Source organism: Panthera onca, chromosome A1 (genome assembly GCF_046562875.1).
Source record: "Panthera onca isolate mPanOnc1 chromosome A1, mPanOnc1 haplotype 2, whole genome shotgun sequence".
Lineage (NCBI taxonomy): Eukaryota > Metazoa > Chordata > Mammalia > Carnivora > Felidae > Panthera > Panthera onca.
In genome coordinates, this window is record NC_138339.1 from 132,245,417 (window position 1) to 132,270,146 (window position 24,730).

General features: G+C 36.4%; 1 protein-coding gene across 1 annotated transcript in view; it reads right to left on the reverse strand.

The window, feature by feature from the left end:
* Positions 1–1,788: 1,788 nt before the first annotated feature.
* Positions 1,789–24,730, reverse strand: part of ADAMTS19 (ADAM metallopeptidase with thrombospondin type 1 motif 19) — a 236,214-nt gene continuing 213,272 nt past the window's right edge. The window contains exons 22-23 of the mRNA XM_060636222.3: positions 7,296–7,473; positions 1,789–3,113 (exon numbers count right to left, since the gene is read on the reverse strand). Of these exons, the coding sequence (XP_060492205.1) occupies positions 2,962–3,113; positions 7,296–7,473 (330 nt within the window). The 3' untranslated portion in view covers positions 1,789–2,961. The remainder of the gene's footprint in view (positions 3,114–7,295; positions 7,474–24,730) is intronic.

The window sequence follows — 24,730 nt, forward strand, 5'->3', positions numbered from 1 at the left end:
GAGAACAAGTCGCTGCCTGTGTTGTGACACAAGTGAACTGATGTAAGCATACTGCAATCAAGGTGGTGGGCAGGTCTTCCCAAAGAATTCTACCATCATGGGAAAAAATATCTTCTCTGCTATTGGTAGGTTGAGCTCTCTGCAGTGACTGCCCTTGGTGAGTGGATGTTCATGTTGCTGAACCCAAGCACAATCTCCATTTCTGCCACCAATGTCTCTTGTTCCTGAGCCTATTGGCAATGAAAAGGGTGGCTGAGGAAAGACACTGGCCAACATACACAGACCTTGTCATCTCATCCACTTGATGACTGAGACCTCTCTGGTGAGGGTGCTCTTTGGTGAGGGGTCAAATAGAATATATGGATAGAAGTTCTTCAGGAAGGTCTGCCCATATACCTTTTCCTTAGAACTCCCTCGTCACCAGTTTCAAAATCACACTCCTTCCAATACTTGCCAATCCAGCCAAACCATCTTGATTGCAGGATTACATTAGATTGCTTCTATCACAAAACAAGGAGTAATTTGTTCTCATAGAAAGACACTTACCCTGAACATGGACTTGCCTTCTCAGCCTGCCAAGTTTTTGCCACAATACCACCCATTCATTTACCAAATGCCTCATTCTCTGCTATGGTATTCCATACAATATTTGTTTCTGTTCATGGAACCTGTGTTACAACAAATAAAATGTGGCACAGGCCTCATGCTCATGCAAATCTCTGGTATTACCATCACCCTGAAACAGATGGCCTGATAGAATGATGCAGTCTCTGTCTCTCTCAGTATTCAGTTCTAGCACCAACTGGGTGAAAACATTCTGAAGGTCTTCTAAGATACTGAATATGTTCTGATTCATCTACCAGTACAGGGTGATATTTCTTTAATTTTTAAAAAATGCTTATTTATTTTTGAGGTGGAGAGAGACAGAGCGCAAGTGGGGGAGGGGCAGTGAGGGAGGGAGACACAGAACCCGAAGCAGGCTCCAGGCTTTTTGAGCTGTCAGCACAGACCCGACGTGGGGCTTGAACCCACAAACCGTGAGATCATGACTTGAGCTGAAGTCGGACGCTTAACCAACTAACTGAGTCATCCAGGTGCCCCACAGGGTGCTATTTCTACTTAGATTCACAGACTTAGGAATCAAGGGATGAGACTGAGAACGTCTCATCTTAAAATGTAATTTTTTACCTCTCTGATGCCCGTACTCTCATGACTTAAGATGTATGGATATTAGTTAATTTTATATCTCAGCAATTAAATGAAATCTCAGCAATTAAACAAAAGAATATACATAAGTAAGGGGACATCTAGAATCAAAATGCCCTCCATATTAAAATGAAGGTAAAAAATCACTGATGAGGGATGTGTCATGAACCGTGCAGATGGTGAGGTTTTACTCTACTTCCAATCTGTTGTATCAGCCTGCCCACTTTGAGGGCAGAACACAGAAGACAAAGAGAAGATTCTTTGTCTCTGGGTTGGAGACAAAGGACTTTGTTACTCACAGCAATAGCAGTAGCACAGAGTCAGCATTTTCTTGTGCCAGTTTCCTGAGCCCCAATTCCCCCAGGGTGACACAAAGACAGCAGGGTGATATCTGCACATGCAGTGACTTGTATCACAGGAGAGGGACCCCCGTTTTAGGGCTGGAAACCTCTATAATGAGAGGTAGGCACGTCTGCCCTTTGCTCCACTATCTTTATCCAAGGCTGTTCAACTGTCTTCCACGGCCGTACAAACATCCCTTACCAGACACTCCCGAACAAAAGCAGACAGTGCCAAGAGGTGTAGAGATGTGAGAGACCTGTGAAGAAGTGCCTCCCAACAGGAAGCTTCACATATTTTATTGAAAAAAAAAATCTAAGAAATCATGTGAATCATGTACAACATTTTCTCACAAGAAAACATTTAAGCTGTTTTTTTTTAACGTTTCACAGAATTGTAAAACTTTTAGTTTTCGAAAGGAAAAAACACAATGAAACTACCACAGTATCATAAGCATTTTGTTTCTTCTTGTTTCTAGGGAAAAGGCTGGAAAATAATTGGTAAGTTTTCTCATGATGATTCGTGAGGCTAAGTACTATACTCTTTTATAAATCTACTAAAAAGATACAAGGCAACGGGTGGATCGCTGATTTCTTTCAAAATATTTTAAAAAGCTAAAATCTAATGACAACATGTTAAAATAATACATATTTTTGTAGGATGTTACCATTTCTATAATGGTTTCTCTACACTATATCAACAGTGCAATGGTGATTCAGTGTAAATCATTACAGTGTTTCATTGTTACACTACTTGTGTTCAAGTACATGTTCATGAACATGATCAAAGTCTCTATTTTGACTTTTCCTTTCCATTATTAAAATAAGGTTATAATTACAGTAGAATTTTTCCTATGGATATCTCTAAATCCGAACCAAATTCATAATACATTCTCTAAAAACCTGTTCAACACTCTGAGGTTTGTTATGTTTCCACATCTCCTGTAGATGACAGAAAATGGGCTAATTCTGCATCAGGAAACCAAGAAAACAAAAATGACTTCTCTCCTTATATAACTAAACTATTACACTAAGTTAGTATACATTCTGGATAACTCAATGGTATCGGCAGGGAGAGAATAGCACCTTAGAGACAGCCCTAACTTAAAAAAAAATTTTTTTTTAGAGCCTAATGATCTTGTTGTTTTTTTTTTTTTTCTTTTTCCCTTTTTATTTTTATTCTGGAAACTGGATCCAAGTTATTCATATAAAATTATTTATGAAGCCATATAGTATAAATCAAAATGTTTGTATGACCAAAACAAACACCATATTGGATGTTTGGCGGGCACCAAAATAAATTAATCTGATTAAATTATACGTAATCTGATAATATTTGGTCTGAGAAACATGCTAGTGTGTGTGTTTATAAATAATGTAATTGCAAAGAGCTGTGAGCCAGCCAGCCTGCTAGAGGTCAACTCTTCTGCTGCAGCTTTTGGGCATAGAAGTCCCTGCATGTCTCACAGCAGCGCTGATACCAGCGCATGTCCTGACATAGGTTCTTCTCACGTATCACTCGGCAGTACACAGGCCACTGGTCTCCCAGGCACTTGAAAGTCAGCGCAGCTGTGAAGAAGAAAACAGGGAACTCAATACACGTCGATATCCTCAGTGCCAGGGGTAAAACAAGTAGCAATCACTTAAGGGGAAGGATTTTGCACACGCACTTTGACTCGTTCATATTGCCTTCTAGAACTTAACAGTAAGATTAGGAAACACACACACACACACACACACACACACACACCCTATAATAAAGGAGTAAAGTGGATGAATAACGGTCTTACTTATGAGCCCTTTTAGACTCATTCAAATTAGATTTCTCAAATTCAGTGAGTTGTGATACAAATGGTGTTTAAGGCTCAATTTTATGGCTTTCATTTAAGCTTCTTTTTGGATTTTCAGTTGAGAAGATTAAAAAGAAAAACGAAAAGGCTCACTATATCCACCTTTATAGGAATATAAATTAACAAGTATTGTTATGGATGAAATACCAAAGCAAATGCGCTCACACTTATTTCACATTCCTCCTTTCTTAGATGTCAGGCATATCTAGGTGGGATATCTGGGGATCTTGATTTTACACATCTTTAAAATCAAAGCTGAGGGGTGCCTGAGTGGCTCAGTCGGTTAAGCTGCCGACTTCAGCTCAGGTCACGATCTCGCTGTCCGTGAGTTCGAGCCCCGCGTCGGGCTCTGGGCTGATGGCTCAGAGCCTGGAGCCTACTTCCGATTCTGTGTCTCCCTCTCTCTCTGCCCCTCCCCCGTTCATGCTCTGTCTCTCTCTTCTCAAAAATAAATAAAACGTTAAAGAAATTTTAATAAAAAAATAAAATCAAAGCTGATTATCAAAAGTGACTGAAATTTACAGTGATAAGGTATGTGAAATCTTTCTTTTGCCACTATTCTAATAAGATTCATTATTTTCCTTTTTAAAACCTTAGGTTTTCCACTGTGCTTGTGTGTTCAGGGATATACCTTCAAGAAATAATAAATGCAGAAAATGCAATTTTAATTAAAATTTTCTTTTAATCCATTATTTTCTGCCATGTGATACTTCAAGAAGGACTCCAACTAATTGCTAGAGAAAGGGATTATGTTGTTTTTGAATACATGGATTTAGGGCATCTGTTCTAGGATTGCTTAACTTTTTGTCTTAACTACTCTTAATTCTCTTTGAACTATTTCCTAGAAATGTTAATTATTTGGCTAGAAAATGAGAATATTTTTATTTCCACGAAGAACCAAACTGTTCCATTTGATTGAATCTTACTGCTTAAAAAATATCTATGACAATTTAGCTCCTTTGATTTTGGCAATATTGTTCTGTTTGATTAAATTGTCACCCTGTAAATTGTACACGCAGATTAAAAGTAAAGGTGGTAAGCATAAATTACCCCAATGACAGACAGGTAGTCCTGTTGTTAAAAGCCACTAGTTGCCACAGAAATAAAGGCTATTTATGAATTTTTTTCAGGCAAGTGTAGGCTATATTTACAGAAAATACATAATCTGTTTCTTGAAGATAGATTAGACTGAATAATGGGAACTGAGAATATATATGAAAACATTTTATAACATAAAAATATGCAAATCAACATTTTTTTCATTTTTCTCATTTATTTAGTTATTTTTATATATAAACATGTATATACATTATTTTTCCTGTGGCTACATTCATTCTTTTAAATATAATTTATTGTCAAGTTGGCTAACATACAGTGTATACAGTGTGCTCTTGGATTGGGGGTAGATTCCGTGATTCATCACTTACATACAATGCCCAGGGCTCATCCCGTCAAGTGCTCTCCTCAATGCTCATCACCCATTTTCCTCTTTCCCCAGACCCCCCGCCCCCCAATCAACCCTCAGTTTGTTCTTTGTATTTAAGAGTCTCTTATGGTTTGCCTCCCTCCCTCTCTGTTTGTAACTATTTTTACCTCTTCCCTCCCCACATGGTCTTCTGTTAAGTTTCTCAAGTTTCACATATGAGTGAAAACATATGATATCTGTCTTTCTCTGACTGACTTATTCCACTTAACATAATACCCTCCAGTTCCATCCACATTGCTGCAAATGGCAGGATTTCATTCCTTCTCATTGCCAAGTAGTATTCCATTGTATATATAAACCACATCTTCTTTATTCATTCATCAGTTGATAGACATTTAGGCTCTTTCCATAATTTGGTTATTGTTGAAAGCACTGCTATAAACAATGGGGTACATGTGCCCCTATGCATCAGCACTCCTGTATCCTTTGGATAAATTCCTAGTAGTGCTATTGCCAGGTGATAGGGGAGTTCTATTTTTAATCTTTTGAGAAACCTCCACACTGTTTGCCAGAGCAACTGCACCAGTTTGCATTCCTATCAACAGTGCAAGAGGGTTCCCATTTCTCCACATCCTTGCCAGCATCTGTTGTTTCCTGAGCTGTTAATTTTAGCTACTCTGACTGATGTAAGGTGGTATCTCATTGTGGTTTTGATTTGTATTTCCCTGATGAGGAATGACGTTGGGCATCGTTTCGTGTGTCTGTTGGGCATCTGGATGTCTTCTTTGGAAAAGTGTCTATTCATGTCTTCTGCCCATTTTTTGAGTGGATTATTTGTTTTTCAGGTGTAGAGTTTGGTAAGATCTTTATAGATTTTGGATACTAACCCTTTATTTGATATGTCATTTGCAAATATCTTTTCCCATTCTGTCAATTGCCTTTTAGTTTTGTTGATTGCTTCCTTTGCAGTGCATAAGTTTTTTATTTTTTTACCTTCATGAGCTTCCAATAGTTCATTTTTGCTTTTAATTCCCTTGCCTTTGCAGACATGTCAAGTAAGAAATCGCTGCAGCTGAGGTCAAAGAGGTTGTTGCCTGTTTTCTCCTGTAGGGTCTTGATGGTTTCCTGTCTCACATTTAGTTAGGTCTTTCATCTATTTTGAGTTTATTTTTGTGTATGGTGCAAGAAAGCGGTCTAGTTTCATTCTTCTGCAGGTTGCTGTTATGTTCTCCCAGCACCATCGCTAAAGAGACTGTCCTTTTCCACTGGGTACCCTTTCCTGCTTTGTCAAGGATTAGTTGGCCATACATTTGTGGGTCCAATTCTGGGTTCTCTATTCTGTTCCATTGGTCTATGTGTCTGTTTTTATGCCAATACCATGCTGTCTTGATGATTACAGCTTTGTAGTAGAGGCTAAAGTCTGGAATTGTGATGCCTTCCGCTTTGGTCTTCTTCTTCAAAATTACTTTGGCTATTTGGGGCCTTTTGTGGTTCCATAGAAATTTTAGGATTGTATGTTCTAGCTTTGAGAAGAATGCTGGTGCAATTTTGATTGGGATTGCATTGAATGTGTAGATTGCTTTGGGCAGTATTGACATTTTAACAATATTTGTTCTTGCAATCCATGAGCATGGAATGTTTTTCCATTTCTTTGTGTCTTCTTCAATTTCCTTCATAAGTCTTCTATAGTTTTCAGCATACAGATCTTTTACATCTTTGGTTAGGTTTATTCCTAGGTATTTTACGGTTCTTGGTGCAATTGTAAATGGGATCAATTTCTTGATTTCTCTTTCTGTTGCTTCATTATTGGTACATAGAAATGCAACCGATTTCTGTACATTGATTTTGTATCCTATGACTTTGCTGAATTCATGTATCTGTCCTAGCAGCTTTTTGGTGGAGTCTTTTGGGTTTTCCATAAATCCATGTTAATAGCATTTATTCGTATCTGATATTATGTCCTTAAGGATTCAAAAGCTATTCCCTCTTGTTTGGTGGATTAGATCCAGGTATCCATTCCTATTGAAAGCCATTTTTTACTCTGTCTCTCTCAAAAGGATAATTTGCACCCAGGGTCAAAAGGAAGGCTATTGACAACAGAGACATCTAAGGTACATACCACAATCTCACCTTTCCAGAGCCATTATCTTAGTTGATAGTTCTACCACAAAACTGGTCAGAACCAAAATATGATTCCATCCTCCAACCCTTTCTATGATGACCTTGAGAGGTGTGGCATTTGTATTTCCAGGGCCTGGCTCTGAGTAGACAGTTTCAGGAGTCTTGTTTAGTCTTTAGGAGTTTTTTTTATCCTCCTGACCATTGGGACTAAACTATAGTCAAGCATAGTTTTAGTTTAGTTAGAACCAAACTAATTCATATAGATTTATTTATGACAAAGTTTTACAATAATACACAAAACAGCCATAAGCATTTCCATGCTTCTCAAAACCATCCCCTTTTTGGTCTGCTTACCCAGCCGGGGTGACGTTATGGTATTTACATTAATCTTCTCATTGCAAGGCTGAAGGTGGCATGGCCTGTATGCTGCAGGTTTCTCTGAAGAAAAACATTCATTTCCATGTCTTCCTGTGATCTTATGCATGCACTGAATAACACGGGACTGCATTCCTTTGCCACAGGTAATTGAGCACTAGGAGAAATAGAATATTGTACAAATAAAAATATGATAATCTGCATTAAAAAAATTAAAAAATAAGGGGGGGGCGCCTGGGTGGCTCAGGCGGTTGAGCGTCCGACTTTGGCTCAGGTCGTGATCTCGCGGTCTGTGAGCTCCAGCCCCGCGTTGGGCTCTGTGCTGACAGCTCAGAGTCTGGAGCCTGCTTCGGATTCTGTGTCTCCCTCTCTCTCTGCCCCTCCCCTGCTCATGCTCTGTCTCTCTCTCTGTCAAAAATAAATAAACATTAAAAAAAATTTAAAACAAATATGATAATCTGGATTTTCTAATAAAATACCCTTTTCATGGATTCCTTATATTTCAGCTGAATGGAGTCTGTCTTCATTTGTAGGATATTTTTCAAAGAAGAACATATTTGATATACAATGGTCTTTGATGAGAGAAATCTTTCAGGTCCAAATATATCACTAGATTTAATTTGTAACACAAATAAGCTGATGCTTATTTGACTGTGAAAATACAATTGTTTTATGGTATCAAAGTTAAATGTGAAAGAGCAAACATGGCTTTGTTTCTGAAAACAATGATTTATTAACTAAGCATGCTATTTTCTACAGAGTAAAGATTTAGCCATAGTTAGTAAAATATGTAAAGAATTCTGTCAACTCCAAAGGACATCAACACACCAAAGTCATACATCAGTTTTCAGGATTATAAAAAAATGCAATGAAGTAACTACAGACACATGATAACTCAAAATACATAATTTTAGCAGATAATGGCTGAATACTGCCTCTCATAAAATTTTGAAAACAAGAGAAAAACATGTTAGTTGCATTCCTTATGCAGGTTAAGTTTTGTAACTGTCTGGGAATAACCTGAAAATGAAAATTGTATCCAGGAAATAATGGAAGTTCTATAATTCGTTTAACTAAAACACCATCATTTCTGCCTTTGAAACTAACAGAATAAGCTTTCTCACGAAATTAAATAGTCTAATAGCCTCAGGATCTAATTTTAATTAGCACACTTAGGAAATAAAAAATATCAGACTATTACTATTAATTATTTTCTTTATAAAATACATTTGGGTAAAAATTTCATTGCATATATGTGAAATATGAACAGATACTTGAAACAAGTGAAATCCCAAGGTCTTCTAAATTAGTTCTTACTTTATTATAGAAGATACTACTAAACAACTGGATATTTCCCTAAATCATGTCACTGCGATTAAAGACAGACAGACATTAAAAGAAAAAGCCAAATATTCTGGCCTTGACATGAGGAAAATGGGCTCCAATACTGTCTCTTACAACTAATTTACCTGGAACTTATTTTTCCTTTTTGTTAAGCAAGGCATTGCAGTAGATCATAACTACACTTTTGGGTCTAAATTACTATGAAAGCAAAAATTCCAAATAACTTATTGTTACTGTTTACTTATTTGTTTTGAGAGACAGAGACAGAAAGTGCATGTGTGCAAGCAGGGGAGAGGCAGAGAGAGAGGAAGAGAGGAGAGAGAGAATCCTAAGCAGGCTCTGCTCTGTCAGCGTAGAGCCCAATGCAGGGCTCAAACCCAGGAACCTGGAGATCATGACCTGAGCAGAAATCAAGAGTTGGATGCTCAGGGGTACCTGGGTAGCTCAGTCAGTTGAGTCTGCCTTCAGTTCAGATCATTATCTCACAGTTCCTGGGTTCGAGTCCCCACATTGGGTTCTCTGCTCTGTGCACAGAGCCTGCTTCAGATCCTCTGCCTCCCACTCTCTGCCCCTTCCTCATGCACGTGCGTGCGCATGCTCTCTCTCACTCTCATAAATAAATAAATCAGTAAATAAGTATTAAAAAAAAGGAGTTGTATGCAACTGAGCCACTCAGGCACCCCAAATGACTTATTATTAAGTTACTATAGTCTGGCAATTTTTTTACCCTTTATTTACTTTGAGAGAGAGAGAGAGAGAGACAGGACACAAGTGGGGTAGGGGGAGAGAGAGAGAGAAAGAGAGAGTCCGAAGCAGGCTCCAGGCTCTGAGCTGTCAGCACAGAGCCTGACACGGGGCTCAGACTCACAAACCACGAGATCATGCCTGAGCCAAGCCGGACACTTAACCCACTGAGACACCCAGGCGCCCCTGTAGTCTGGCAATTTTTAAGTGGTGAAGCTTCATCAGAGCACAGGGTCTATAATTTCATCATCTAATTAATTATTCAGTGTGCCAGCCAACAATGGTATGACAGAAGTTCTGCCAAGATTAGAGTTTGCTTAAATGTTTCAGAATAGTCAAGCATTTATTGATTTTTCCAATATTTGTTGACCACCCATTTTGTTCACGATCTCCTGCACAAAATAAAAACAGCAAAAATTGTTAATATGATGGAGCTGATACTTTTATCAATAAACCATATTAACAAAACACTAAAACATATCAAATAAATGGAGTTAGAAACAGATTACAAAACTGTGGAAATTGGGCAATTTCATCCACTTTTAGCCAATTGTTTAATATTTTATTTATTTATGTATTTATTTATTTCATTTTTTTTTCAATTGCTTAGTATTTTAAATAATCAGCCACCCTACAGAACCAAAGTTTGCTGCTTTAGGATCAAAGGAAACTGATACTACTAATTCCGGAAGCTTTTACTTCATACAACACTAATGATAGTTAGCACTTACTTACTGTTTCTTATATGTCGGGTATTGTGTTAGGTCATGATTATTCAGTATTTCACATGAAGTCCTATATTTGTCCCTGTTACTCTGATGAGGAAATAGAGGCTCAAATAAGTGAAACTAATTGCTCAAGTCTTTACAGTTCAGACCTGGAGTGGAAATGGAGTCTGAACTCACATATGCTAAATTCAGAGACTAGATGCTTAACCAATTACTGCATCCTGGAACATTGCTAGTGCTTCTCTTTCTATGAATAGTCAGAAATCTTTTCTTTTCCTCTATCCTGCCAAATGAACCTCTCATCCTCGTATCTTACTATGAACTTAATTAAACATTAATGAATAAGAAGGGTTTTTTTGGTTTGTTTTGCTATAACACAGGTTATAAGATAGAAGATAAACTTGTTTTTCAAGAACAATTCACAAGCATGATTTGTCTTGAGATACGGTGATCATATAACTTATCACCCAAATCAGGGCACTTGTGAAAGAAGTTGCTGATGATAATTATTCCTACAGTACAGGCATACCCTGGGACAGCCCCGAGTAATCTGGGACATACAGTCACCCTATGTACAGACATCTTACTGATCTGTGTGTTAGACGGTAAACACAAATGAAGGGACACATGAAGCAGCTATTATATTTCATGCATTATCTAATATGCTCTTACACAGCATATTCAACTTTGGTTACACTTTGTCATAACCCCCATAACTTCACAAATGAAGAGTGAGGCTCATTGAGATTATTTCATTCATTCATTCAATTAATATTTATGGGAAGTCCACAATGTGCCAAACACTGTTTTGGATACTGGGATGTGATAGTACACAAAAGAGACAAAAACACATGCCCTCAGGGAGGTTACATTTTATTAGGAGGGAGCAAGAAAATAAAGATTTAAATGACACTGCATATTAGATAGTGACAGATGTTATGGAAAAAACTAAAGCTGGGAAGGAAGGATGGGAAAGTTTGGGGTGGGGGGCTTTGTAATTCAAATAGGAGGATCAGATAAGGACTCACAGAGAGGGTGCCAAGAACAGCAAATGCAAGTCTTTTGATTCCAAATATGATGTTCTTTCCACTGTGTTTCTACAGATCTTGAAGTAATTACTTTCAATGGCTTTCTCTTTCTCTCCTTCCTCCCTTTTTCCTTTCTTTCCCTCCTTCCTACCTTCCCTCCTTCTGTCTTTTTAGCTACTACATTTTGAGTCTTGCTCTTCATACAAACACCAAGTAAATTTAAAGTGTACTTGAAACAAGGCAGCACTATAGACTTCCCCCTATAGGCCAAAATGCTAAACTGTCAACATTAACCTGCCAGCAACTGGTAAAGAAACACAAGGTGTCCCTGATAACTTGCCATTGATATTTCTTTTACAGGGAAAATTCCCTGGAGTATTTTAAATAGAAAGACTTGTATTGTCTGACAAGAATTCAAACAGTCAGTCTTGCCCTGATGGACCTTTGGAACAAAGCACCTCGTGAATCAATTCCATGAACTAGAAGCTTTTAATTCTGAGCCCCAAAGTGTCTGGAAGTGAAATTTGTTTAACTGACTTCCTGATAGTCATCATTTCAATCTACCTGAGAAAATAATGACCTTCGCTGCACTTGGGAACACACGAGTCATATCTTTAGATAATATCACCATAGATTTCTCTTATAATCGAATAAATCCTTTCTGGCCCTGGAACATTAGTGACAACTTTTAAGACTATTAAATTATGTCTACACTGTATGTCAAACACTAAGCTTGATTAGGGAAACTTTCTTGATAATTCACAGTTTGGGCTATTAAAATACATACAGAAATCATTTAGTAAATGAGAACCATAGACACAAACGTTGGCAAATCATTAAGAAGGCTTTATCCTGTTTTAAAATGAGATCCACATTGATAGAATCTTATAACCATTTCTATTACCTAAAATTTTCTTTCTGCCATTCTTATGCCAGGCAATAAGAGATAAGAGACTTTATTCTACCTAAGAAAATTTCATTTAAACTAACTGAAAGTATATAGTAGATACTATATATATCTACTAGTTGGGGAAAGTATATAGTAGATGTTTACTTAGTTCATATATTTTTCTGACAATGGCCAAGGATGATCTGATGATAGATACAGATATGTCTTGGAAAGTTGTATCTACTAACTTAGTAAATACAACTAAGTTAGATGATAAGTTAGATGATAGCCCTGTCATGGACAGGATTTGCCAGTACTGGTAAAGGCAGGTTAAGATACCACAATGCTTTTGCCAAGTTACGGATTGGCCCAAATGTAAACAAACGAAGGGAAATAGAAAAAAATGTAGGAAAAACAAACACACTAAAAAATCCTTAACAAACTCTTAACTATGTGGCATTATCATAGAGAGGGATGAAATGAACTCTGAATGGCTGAGAAGTTCATCTCATGGGTAAGCCACAGTGTGGAATCCTTCCTTCCATCACAAAAAGATGGATGAGTGGTGAGGCACTGCCCAAAATGTGAACTGCAGGAAGAAAGTGACCATGGAAATTTCACTCCTGAAATGATATTATTTATGGCATTAATAGACAACGTTGCTCAGGTCTTGGTTTAATATTTTGAAAAATATGTAAACACCTTAGAGAAGGTGTTCAAGGAAAGGCTGTTTACCTTGAGACATTTTATCAGTGCCTGATGGGATTATTTGTTTTCAAGTCTAATCTGATGGATTGAAGAGAATTAGCTTTTAATGAGCACAATGGTATAAACAAGTTTTTCATGCACCAAATACTACATAGGAGGTATGAGTGTACTCTGTTCCTAAGTTTTCATTATTTTATATAGAAATATCCTTTCATGATGTATTTGAATATGTTTATTAAGAATCTGCATGTTTTAAAAATCACCGACATGTATTGTTCCCTGGAGTTTCTATGAATACCATTATGCAGAATGACATAAATTTAATAAATAGTAGTGAATGATAGATAGCAAATGTGCTCTGTAACACACTGACATGAGTAAAACATAGTTAATTCAAAGAAAAAGTGCTGCGCAGGCACCAATAGCCATATAAAAATTTATAAAGTGTCAAAATGAGAGAGGAGAATGATTTTAAGAGGTCCTCAAGGTTCATAGGTTCTTGTCCAACATACTACTTGAATCTACTGTTGCAAAGTATAGGATTATCTTTCTGTCAATTGAATATTCATGAATCATGTAAGAATTTCCATCCATAGTGTCTCATGGTGAAATCTACCAAAAGTCATGTCTTTGTTAAATTCATCAAAGAACATTGTTTTCTTCCGGTCCAAGAAGTAACCTATGTAGTTCTAGAAAACTTATTTTCACTTAAGAACTCTTTATAAATGGAATGTCCACCAACAGCTCTTAACCACTCTCCTATGTAAAGAGGAGACCCTCATTCTTGGCATTGATCTCTGACTCCATAGTGCTTCTGTGCTCCAGAGGTTCTGAGATCAAGTAGATCTATTCTGCGTACACAATTCTGAACATGGAGCTAAAAATGACTTCCACATCTATTCTTGGGTATTGGGATTCTGTAGTAAAGTGCCAAACTTTAAAGTTATTGGTTAAACGATAGTTTCTTACCTCTCCTTTCAGAACTTCAGAAGAGTCACAAAGACACTGTTTTTGGTGCTAGTTATTTGTTACCCTGGATATTTCGATAACTTAGCTTTGGCAACAAACGGGGACACTGAGGTATAAATAAATTTGTAGACTTCAGTTAAATAATCAACTAGTTTGCCAGTGAGTTTATAGAACCATTCATCTGTGCATGTTAAACTGTAAAACTCTTCAAGCTGTAAATGCTGTAAAATGTCCTCTTAAACATCACACCAAAGAGGGGAAAACCCAATACTAAAAATACCACTATAAGATATTTATTTGCAGTTTTGTTGGTGAACAAATATAGCTAAACTAATGCTGGTTTACTTTGTTAATTCCTTAAAAAAAAAACAAAAACAAATTGCTGTGTATTCAGGGGTTAAAAATAATAATTCTCACACTTGGCCAGCACAGAGATTACCCGAGATTCCTTCCTTCTGGAGTGTGCCAAAGATATATATTTTGGAGAGAATGTGTATTCGCTAGGCCAACAGCTAAGGAAGGCTCTGTAATGCTTTACTCATTTCCAGCTGGCCTCTGTAAGAAATAGGAATTCCTAAATTAAGAGAAAATTGTCACTGGCAAACAGAGTTCAAAAAAATTTCTGAAACCAATATAATAGACAATCTCACAGAACCTGATACAATCTATAATGACGAGTGCCAATCTATAACAAGGTTAACAGCATTGACTTGGATAATTTGTCTTTGGGAATAAGTGGATTATTCCAGAGTGGTTTAACAAGACTGAAGTAGCATTCACAGCGGAGAGTGGACCTCATAAGGAAAGTAAATGATGACTTCTACTGGAAATTATTAGCGCAGCATTCCTATTCATTTATGTATATGTTTGGCGGTTCCATCTTTCAACTTTTTAATAAAGTGAGTGTGAAACAAGCATACTAAGGAACAAAAGTTTGGTTTGTTTTTTAAGATTTGCTATTTATTTTGGTCAGTGTTTCTGCGTCTTTTTAAAGTAGTTCATCTGCCTTTTTTAACACATGGTTATTTGGAATTGAATCTATTCCTAGAGGTCAGACGTTTGAGGATTTTTTTGCATATGTGTTTAATTAATTCATCATTTGGTTCCACAGTTCAAACTATTCTTTTCTCTTTAATGAAAATGTCTGCATATAGTTATAGCAAATTAAGGAAACGTGTGTGGCAAAATCAAGCAGAATGCTTATGAATGATTAGCAGAGAAGTGAATATGTTTTGAAAGGACTGTCACATTAACCCCCTGAATCTTTTTTTTTATATCAAAGTACACATTGATCACCACAATGATGGAGGGAAAAAAAAGATGTTTTGCATTAAGAAGCAATTAATAAGCACAGACTCTTGAACACATTTGCAGTTCTGCCAGTGCTCAGCCCATGAATCACAGGGTGTTGGAGAGGTGAAAAAAGACTATCAAGACATTTCTATTTTATCTCTATCATTCCAGGGGAACATCTTCCCACCAGAGAGAACTGTTTGGAATGACAGTGATTGAATTTCCTTTGCAACTACAATAATTTCCAGGTCTAGTCCAACAATTCTGTGTCCAAAATGGATCAGATCCTTCGGGGGCCATGTTGGAGAAGTGTGTGTATTTTGTTTTTTTGTTTTAATAAAGTCTTGGTTTAAAATAGCACAGAGAGCACTATGTAATTACCTTTAGGTTATTCCAACCCGAAATAAACCAAGTATTTGCCAGGTGACAGAGAAATTTCTTAAGTGTGCTTTGCTTCCATCTCCCGCTTTCCTTCTAGGTTAGATAACAGCCATTAACCTGACAGCAGGTATCTCAGCCAACTGGATTCAAGAGAAAGCAAAAGAAGTCTGCCAGCTTCCTTGAAGCTCAATGTTAAGCACTTTTTTGGCTTAAAATACTATGCTATTCAAATAAGGGTGGATTTACTTAAAAAAAGAACACATTTTTAAGTAGTTTGACTTACCACACAGGAAAAGATCAAGGGGGTCCTGTATTTACATAAAATTATACTGATTAATCATCCTGGAAAAAAAAATGAGCTAGTTACTAGTTCTTTGGTAGTACAATGTATGCAACACTATAGTTCTTACAGAATTAGAATCAGAAGACTAAATGGATCAGGAGAAATGCAATGTGTAGAAGTATGCTACAGTTTCTGCTTTCTTGATAAAACAGTTCAGCGATCATTCATGCAATAAACATCACTGAATGTAGTGGTGTCTTCTGGTTGCTTGGAGAGATTTATGGGAATGGTAGAAGGGGTTAAGACACTCTCAATGGAACAGCAACCATATACGGCAACATATAATTAATAGAGAAAAAGTAACAGAGTAAGTGCAAACAAATGCTCTCATTTACTGGGGAAGCCCTTTGAAAATTATAAGGCATTTTCGATGGTCTTTGAGGGACTCAGATAGCTGGAGGAAACACATTGTAGGCAAAGAGGACTGTATCAATAAAGACCCAGAGAATGCACAAGTACAAACTGCTCAGGCCTAAGCTTAGTGGAGATACCCATCATGGGAATAAGGAAGCAATTCTCAATTGGTAGGTTAGCACCAGAATATGGAAAGATTTGAATGCCTGTGTGAGTATCTGCTAATTGAAAGGGTAGCCAAAGGGAATTCTCTGCAAATACTCAGGCTATAGGATTGAGTGGAGAAGTCATCCCTTTGAGTGGATGGATCTGAAATATGGGGGTAAGGAAGTGTATTAGAAATTGTTACTCCAGTTCTGGTAAGAAAAAAAAATAAGGACTGTATTATTATATTTGGAGTAAAAACAACTGAGGCAAAGCCCTACTTGCGTAAAGAAGTGCCAAGGGTAGGTTCTAGCCTGGGTAGCTGGGAAGATGATATTGACATTTTTCAAGGAAAAGGAAATTGGGAGTGGAGTATCATTTGAGGAAATAAATTGAGGAATTTTGTCTTAAACATACAAAATTTGAGGACCTACTGGAACGCCAATGGCAGGGTCCCAGGGCAACTGAAGTTTGGGTTGAGAATAAAGATTCAGTCCGCCCCTTCCTCCACTCCCTCTATCTATGCTCCCTCTCAAGGCACACTTAGACTTTAAACATTTTCGCGCCATCTACGGGTTGATAATTCCAAAATTTATATTTCCATCTCATTCCTCTCCTCTGATCTACCTACTGAATGCCAGTACTTAACTCTCTTACAGGCAAATGAAAGATCGCCCAAAATAAAAGTGAAAATCTTTCCCCTCCAACTTAACTCTTAGGGTTTCCTACCTCCTACCAGAGAAGCATCATCCATACAAATTGTTCAGACCTGAAAGCCAAGCCATGAGCCCTTACTACCTTAACACCTGACTCTTCATCTTTTTTCTCATAAATAATCAACCCCAGGTCTGTTCATTTTAACCTCAAAACAATTTCTGAAAGCCAACCAATCCTCTCTATCTCTACTTATACTACTGTATGAACAGCTAGCATTAATTTGGTTACTATGTAACTGACACCATGCTAAGAACTTTCCACGAATTATTTCATTTGGATTCACTAACTTCGCTGAACAGAAGATCCAGAATTCAAACCCAAGGCTGTCTAACTCCAGGCACTGAGCTATCTTACCTCTTATACTCCCCAATCCTTTCCCTTCCCTGGAAATTCTGTAATATTCTCTGAGTATCTTTCTGTATCTATGACATCAGTCATTTTTTATATTGTAGCCTTAAAAAATTTAAGTACCAGACAAGTAGGTTTTCTTTTAGTTTCAGACAGAAAATATTAACCCATTCACAACACTAAAAGTAACATATGGATGTGGTAGAACGATAAGCACAGAAGGCCCTTTCCTCCAATGTAATTCAAATAAACTATTCTTTGTATGTCTATGCAGAAAAATTTTAACATGTACAAGAATAATATATGTAAACAACCTTAGTTCATACTATATAACTCTTTTGCATAATTACTCACTTAATAGTAGGTCTTAGAGAAATTTTCCCATCATTATGTATTTATCTATACATATATTTTTAAAAACAACAATATCCCACTGTTGGAATGTGGGATTATGATTTATAGAACTAGTTATTGGATATATGGGTTGTTTCCAAATATTTGTTGTGCCAAAGAAGGCTGCAACGAGCATCTTTATAAATACGGTTAGCAAATTATGTGACAATGTCTGTAAGGAAAATTAAGAATGTGTATATTTCAAAATGAGGTATTATTTTTCACAGCTATCAAATTAGTTTAAAAAAGTGTGCTAACATCCAGTCTTGGTAGTATGTGACACAGATACGTGAAAGCGCCTGGGCAGAAGTGAGTAGAATCCACTCCCTTTAGAGATGGAGCTTTTTGGTTGCCCCATGGTATCCCTCAACACACTCCTCTCATTGCTTTTCTGTGCCCTAAAGTCATGTGTGTGTTTATATCTAAACATGTTTCCTAGTTTTATTTATTATACTATATGGACTTGTACATACTCTGTGTACAGTACAAAAAGCTACAGACATATTTTTCTAATCCAATGTATTTTTCTAATCCAATCTAATCCTAAAGTAGATCTTTCATTTTAAGTCACTCAAAATACTTTTCTTTGGATTATGTACCATTTGGACCACTGACACTGGGTGATTACTTTTACTTGCACAGTTAGAGCACTACAAAATTCGGAAAGACATACAGTTGCTTTGGCACATTTTACTGATGTAGGAACGAGGCTAGGGGGAACTGATTTTCGCCATACAAAATCAATGCTGGTTGTGCACACTGGCTCTCTGGATGTTCCACTTAACCTGAAGTAGAATTAGGGACCTGTTAAAAAAAAATTTTTTTTTGTACATTTTGCATCCCAAGACCCCATATGATGTCTTTCTTTTCTTTCTTCCTTCCTTTTTTCTTTCTTTCTTAAATGTTTATTTATTTATTTTGTGAGAGAGAGAGTGTGTGTGTGTGTGTAAGCAGGGGAGGGACAGAGAGAGAGGGAGAGAATCCCAAGCAGGCTCTGGGCAGTCAGCACAGAGCCCAACATGGGGCTCGAACTCATGAACCATGAGATCATGACCTGAGCTGAAACCAACAGTTGGACACTCAACTGACTGCACCACCCAGGCACCCCGCCATATGATGTCTTTCTAACTGGCTAATCATTTGCATATTTTTCTTGCATTTTAATGATGTCATTCTCTGCTAGTCCTGGTGATATGGTTATATCTATCTCTGGATATCCTCTGGCATTTGGTAAACATATACTTCACTACATCTAATCAAAAAAACACTCAATGGCTAATACTACTGATTTTAATTTTATAATATTCTTGTCAAATTTCTTTATATTTTTTATGTGAAAAAATCTGCTCCCCTTCTCCCCTGCTGCCCACCAACACTCAATATACCCAAAATGAACTTTGGCATGTTCCATGCTCCATCCCCTATAAAGAACATCAAAAGTAATTTTTTACCTCAGTCATATTTATTTACTAAAATATTTTCAAGTATGATTTAGAAAGTGAAATTATAGATATCCTGGTATGCAGCAAAAGAGAATTGGTAGCATAATTTTACAAGCCTGGTGATTTTTCAATGATCTATTAAGAAGACAGTATAGGGGTGCCTGGGTGCCTCAGTTGGTTAAGCATCTGACTCTTGATCTTGGCTCAGGTCATGATCTCATGGTCTTAAGATAGAGCCCCATGTCAGGCTCTGCACGGAAAGCTCAGAGCCTGCTTGGGATTCTTTTTCCTCCTCTCTCTGCCCATCCCCACATGTGTGCTCTCTCTCTCTGTCTCTCAAAATAAATGCATAAACACTAAAAATAAAAGGAGACAGTATAATTAAGCCCTATGGATTAAAAACAAGTTGTCTTGCATTTTCCAATACAAAGGATCTTAAACATGTCTCTATATCTGCATTTATAATTATACATGTATACACATATATAATACATACATTATATATACTTATACACATATACATGGAGAGACACAGAGACACTACCTCAGTCTCTCTAAATTTTAAATTTTCTCTAGGTAGAATATATACACAGATAGTATATGTGCATCATTTCTTCAAAGCTAATATACATCTGCTATGTTCAATCATACCAGCCAAATGCTTTGACTGCTTTGAGTAATTCAAACACTTTGAAATTTGTTTTTTTGTTTTTTTTTTTTAATACATCTGGGCAACAGATAAGATTGTCAGAAGACCTGAAAACTAAAAATGATAGCAATGCAAAAAATGTCCATTCTCTTGCAGTATAAAGAGTCAGGGGCATGTTGGTGGCTCAGTCAGTTAAGCGTCCGACATCGGCTCAGGTCATGATCTCATGGTCTGTGGGTTCAAGCCCCATGTTGGCCTGGTGCCTGCTTCAGATTTTGTGTCTCCCTCTCTGCTCCTCCCCCACTCATGCTCTGTCTCTGTTTCTCAAAAATAAATAAAGGTTAAATTTTTTTAAAAAAGTTTAATAAAAGAATCAGAGGCTAAACAATTTGATAGCCAATAATTTGGGGATTTTGTGCATGGTTTAGAAGATAGCTATCTTCTCCAGAAAGAATGGTAAGTAGCAAATTTTGTAAATATTCAGTAGATGTATCTAAACAACATAACAGAAAGTATTCTACTTATCACTGAGTAATTTCTGTAGTATGAACAATTTACTCAGAGAAAGTACATTTTCAAAGTAAATGTTCCTATAATGCAAAATATCTCTTCTGTAGGACACCTTGTGATAGGTTTCTTTGATGTCCAAATGTTTAAAACCAAACCCACAATCTCTGATTTCTTTAATTCATTGACTGATCCAACAATGATAGATTTTGATGTATTAGATTCTTATTGGTTTATGGAGTAGCTGCTCGAATTTTCGTGTCTTTTTAGACTATAATTATAAAAAGATGATAGGCAATTATCTTTTCCAATGACTCGTAGACATTATTAGAAAATAATTCTATATATAAATGTTAATCCACCAAGAATAGTTTTTAGATACAGATAATTTCAGTTTGATTTCAATCTACAAATTTTCTCCGGTTCCAAAAATTACTTACAAAACTAATCTTTCAAATTTGAATAATCTAATGTAAACCTTCCCATAGTGTATTACACTAAATAGCAAACTAGCCATATGCTCTGCAAAAGTGAGCTTTGGTTAAAAATAAAGAAAAGAGAAATACTAGTCCCTCTTTGAGATTTACCAAGTATAGGAAAATGTTAAAGGATCTTTAAGTCCTACAGCAATTTGCAGTATTTGCTTATCTTTGTTTAACTACATTATTTCTCAGACCTGGAGACTATATCCCAAGAAATGGGTTTGCCATAGAATATAATTTGGGAAATGCAAGCCTCAAGCATTCCTTAATTAATATGAATTTAGTCTTCTAAAAAGGATGACATTTGATCTTCAGTAAATACCAGTCTTACTAATGTATCTAACTTGACAAAGTATTTTCTCCATTATAGCAGTTGTCATTTCATGCATTTCTTTGATTCTCTGGTTTCAGCTGGTAGTTAACATTTTCTATTTTTACATTCTATTAGGGTATTTAATTTGGCTATTTGCAACTATTGTTTAAAGTTGAATGGGAAATCCTCTAGCAAGTGCTTAAGCTTCCCTCTACTACCCTGTTAACAACCCACTTAGTTTAGTTGTATTAAAACCAACAAGACACACATTTGGATTCTGGGACCTCCTGCAAGGGGATTTTAATTGGGTGGGGTGTATGCCAGCATTAGGTCAGTAGTATGTGGAAATCCACAGTCCTAAAGCCCCAGCCTGACTATGGGCCAAGAAGAAATCCTTCCCTTGGGAATTTTGAGTCTGGTTCTTTTTGTCTCCCTTGACTGAAAACAAAACTACTAGGCTACAGAGATGCATGATTAAAAACACTGTGTTATCTAGTCATTTAGTTTAGGATAGATATTCTTGATTGCACCGATGAGGATTTCTTTACGTTTCCTTCAATGAGTCACTGAGGTTTCCTCCAGTGGAAAGAAATGTCCTCTGTGATTATTCACACTTTCATAGTTTTAGATTCTTCTTCAACTGAATATACTGGATGTAACTGTGGTTTCCTTTTACAGGATAAGTTAAAAATGACTCATTATACTGCAAGCTTTATATTTACCACTTCTAAACAAGGCCATACATACTATTTATATAATTAAATCATCCAAAATGATTTATTATGCTTCCAGCATTATTTTGAATTATATCATAATCACAAAAAGACTCATAATCTCTTGTCCAAAAATCTATTAATCATGTCAAGATTTGATATGTGGCCAAAACTATTCATTTCCCAGAATCTTGAAGTACTAAATTAAGCTCAAATTGTGGACTATGAGTTGAATCTAAGAATAAACCAAGAATAATTACGTACAATTCCAAGGTGTTTTGTTTCTCATTAACACTCACTTGAATGAGTTCTCTTGCTAATGCTGCACAGAAACGTTAATGCTATAAAAGCTTCAGGAAGGAACCAAATTTTGTGTAACAGGTAGATAAAACAATACTCTTTTATTTGCTTCTCTATAGGCTCCAATAATGAAAACAAGAAGCTGTAGACATTCAAATGGAGGCAGAAAGGTCAAATTCTGGCTGAAAATAAGGCATTTCATTAAACATAAGGGACTATGTTATTTTTTAAGTCAGTGTTCTAAGGTCAGCTTAAATGAGTGAATGCAGATTTTAACCGCTCAGAAACATATGGGTTGTGTTCTGTTATCCCAAGAAAGACCCAAAGGCCATATCTATATCAGAGATATAGTCAGAATGTGGCATATAATTGTGTCACTGGTTAATGCAAGCCAGAACAAAGGAACTACATTGTTTGTGCCCTATTTTTGCCAATTTTCTAGTTTCAAAGGAATAAATGCAAACATTGTTCAACAAAGGCTGTATTACATCTACTTAGGAATCAGAGGTAACATTTTTATGACAGATTTTTCTCTTTTGAATATTCCTGTATTTATATTTTTCTTTTTCAAGCTGAGAGCAGATTCTCCACTGTTTACACAAAATCACCAAAACATAAATGATAGACATCACACAGGCTGATACAGATGCAGTGAACAGTTTGGGGAATAAGCCATTTTCCTAGGAAGCCTCCATTCAACTGATATACCCTTAGTCCATTTGTGGCCAGTGACTTTTAGATAGTGTGAGAAGCTGAGAACATATTATTCTTTTAACTTATTCTCTAGTGCTCCACCCATATTGTAGGAGGAACAGCGTTGCACAGCAAGATTTTATGGGTAGCTCATTGAATATCCTTGATTCAAGTCAACCCAAGGCCTAATCTTAAGTCCACTTAGGTTTATCAATAGTTTAAAAAATATTCGTAGAATTTAAGTGAAACTGACAGATTAATTGACCTCCAAGGAGCACAGAAATCCACCTACAATTGCACACATCTTGCTGCTATTCCTGTTCCAGGGACACAGCTGATAAGAATAAGAAATCTATGGTTTCCTCCTTCCGTGAATACTTAATAATCTCAGAATTATTCCTTTTCTCTGTAATTATTTTGGGATGGTCTGTATTTTTGCATGAAAGTGATCTCTTAGGAGTGAAAAAGAAGGGGTGAAATCAATAAAGTTCACATGGCGCGACTGACTTTAATTTGTGCAGGCTGTTTAAATCTGTTAGGCTGAGATCTAAGTCATAAAAAAGAACAATGAAACTGGTTTAAGGTAAAGAGCAGACTGTATTCATATAAAGAGAAAAAGTGCAACATACTGAATCTTCTAAATAAGGAAGCAAAAACAAACAGACGCACAGACAGAGGTAAAAAGTCACAGAATAAAGAAGAATAGTTATTAGAGTTATCACCTTCTTTCCTTACTCACAAAGGCTATGTTTTGGCTGCGTAGTAATGTAAGAACACAACAAAACCAACTTAAAGTAATTCAATCTAAGTATACCTAAAAATTTACACACAGGTAATTATAGTAAAATTGGAAAAAATATTTTTTCAGGCTTAGCAGAAAAATCCAAAAGTCCTGTTTTTTATGATCTCCCCAGTTAACAAATTTTGATTTTGCTTAAGATTTAACCACAGGCCACATGATAGGCACATTTATTAATCAACACCAATAGTATTTGTCATGAAAATAGGATTTGCTAGCCGTATTTCCATACATAGCATTGTAGGAATTTCCAGTTCTGTGTTGTAAGTCACAACAAAACCTGGATCTTCTGTTTGTTGTAATCACAATTTGTGTGTTGAACTGGAGATTAACATTTACCACTTAAAATATTTATTAATGAATAAAGCTGGAAAAATATAGCTCATCTATTATTGTGGGTTTTAAATTTTTCTTACAGAAGACTTCTTTCACTTAAGGAAAACACCTCAAATCTTATTAGCCAAAATAAACAAATGTGGAGTTCCCACAGAATTAAAAGGAAACAATAGGTGACCTTCCCCATACCCCTCCAACTAGGACTTCCATTTCCTCATCCTATTTTATATCATCAGTGCTGAAGAAAGAATTAATATACAAAAAGCTTGAAAGCAATGGTGTTGTCTATCTTATTTCACTCATAGGAAAACAAAGACACTGAGGTATTCAGTAGCTTGACCAATTGGTCCATCTACATAATGAAGGAGTTGAGACTACCCCCCTCCTCTCTTGACTTCCAGGCCATGGTCTTTCCTATCTTCCTACTGTATTTCCTTCTCTTAGAATTAGGAAAACATAAACCCTGGAAATAAAATTAACTATCTGTGGTTAATTTGGAATTCTCTTTCCCCTAAAAGTTGTTTACTCTAAAGTGTGAAGTTTCCTTACAGGGTTCACCAGTTCAAAGCTACCCAGATTGGGCTGAATATTTCCTAATTCTGTAGTGAGGGATGAATTTAAATTGTTTACAAATGCATCCTTTAAAGAGTCCCAATGCAAACTTTAAATGTTGTAGGTGTTAGAAAGAAGAGTATAGTTCATGAGAACTCAGATGTGATGCTAATACGCAAACATTTTTAGAGAGGAAAGCCATTAGTAATCACAAGTAAATAGATTTTAAATGTCAGGAAATTTCT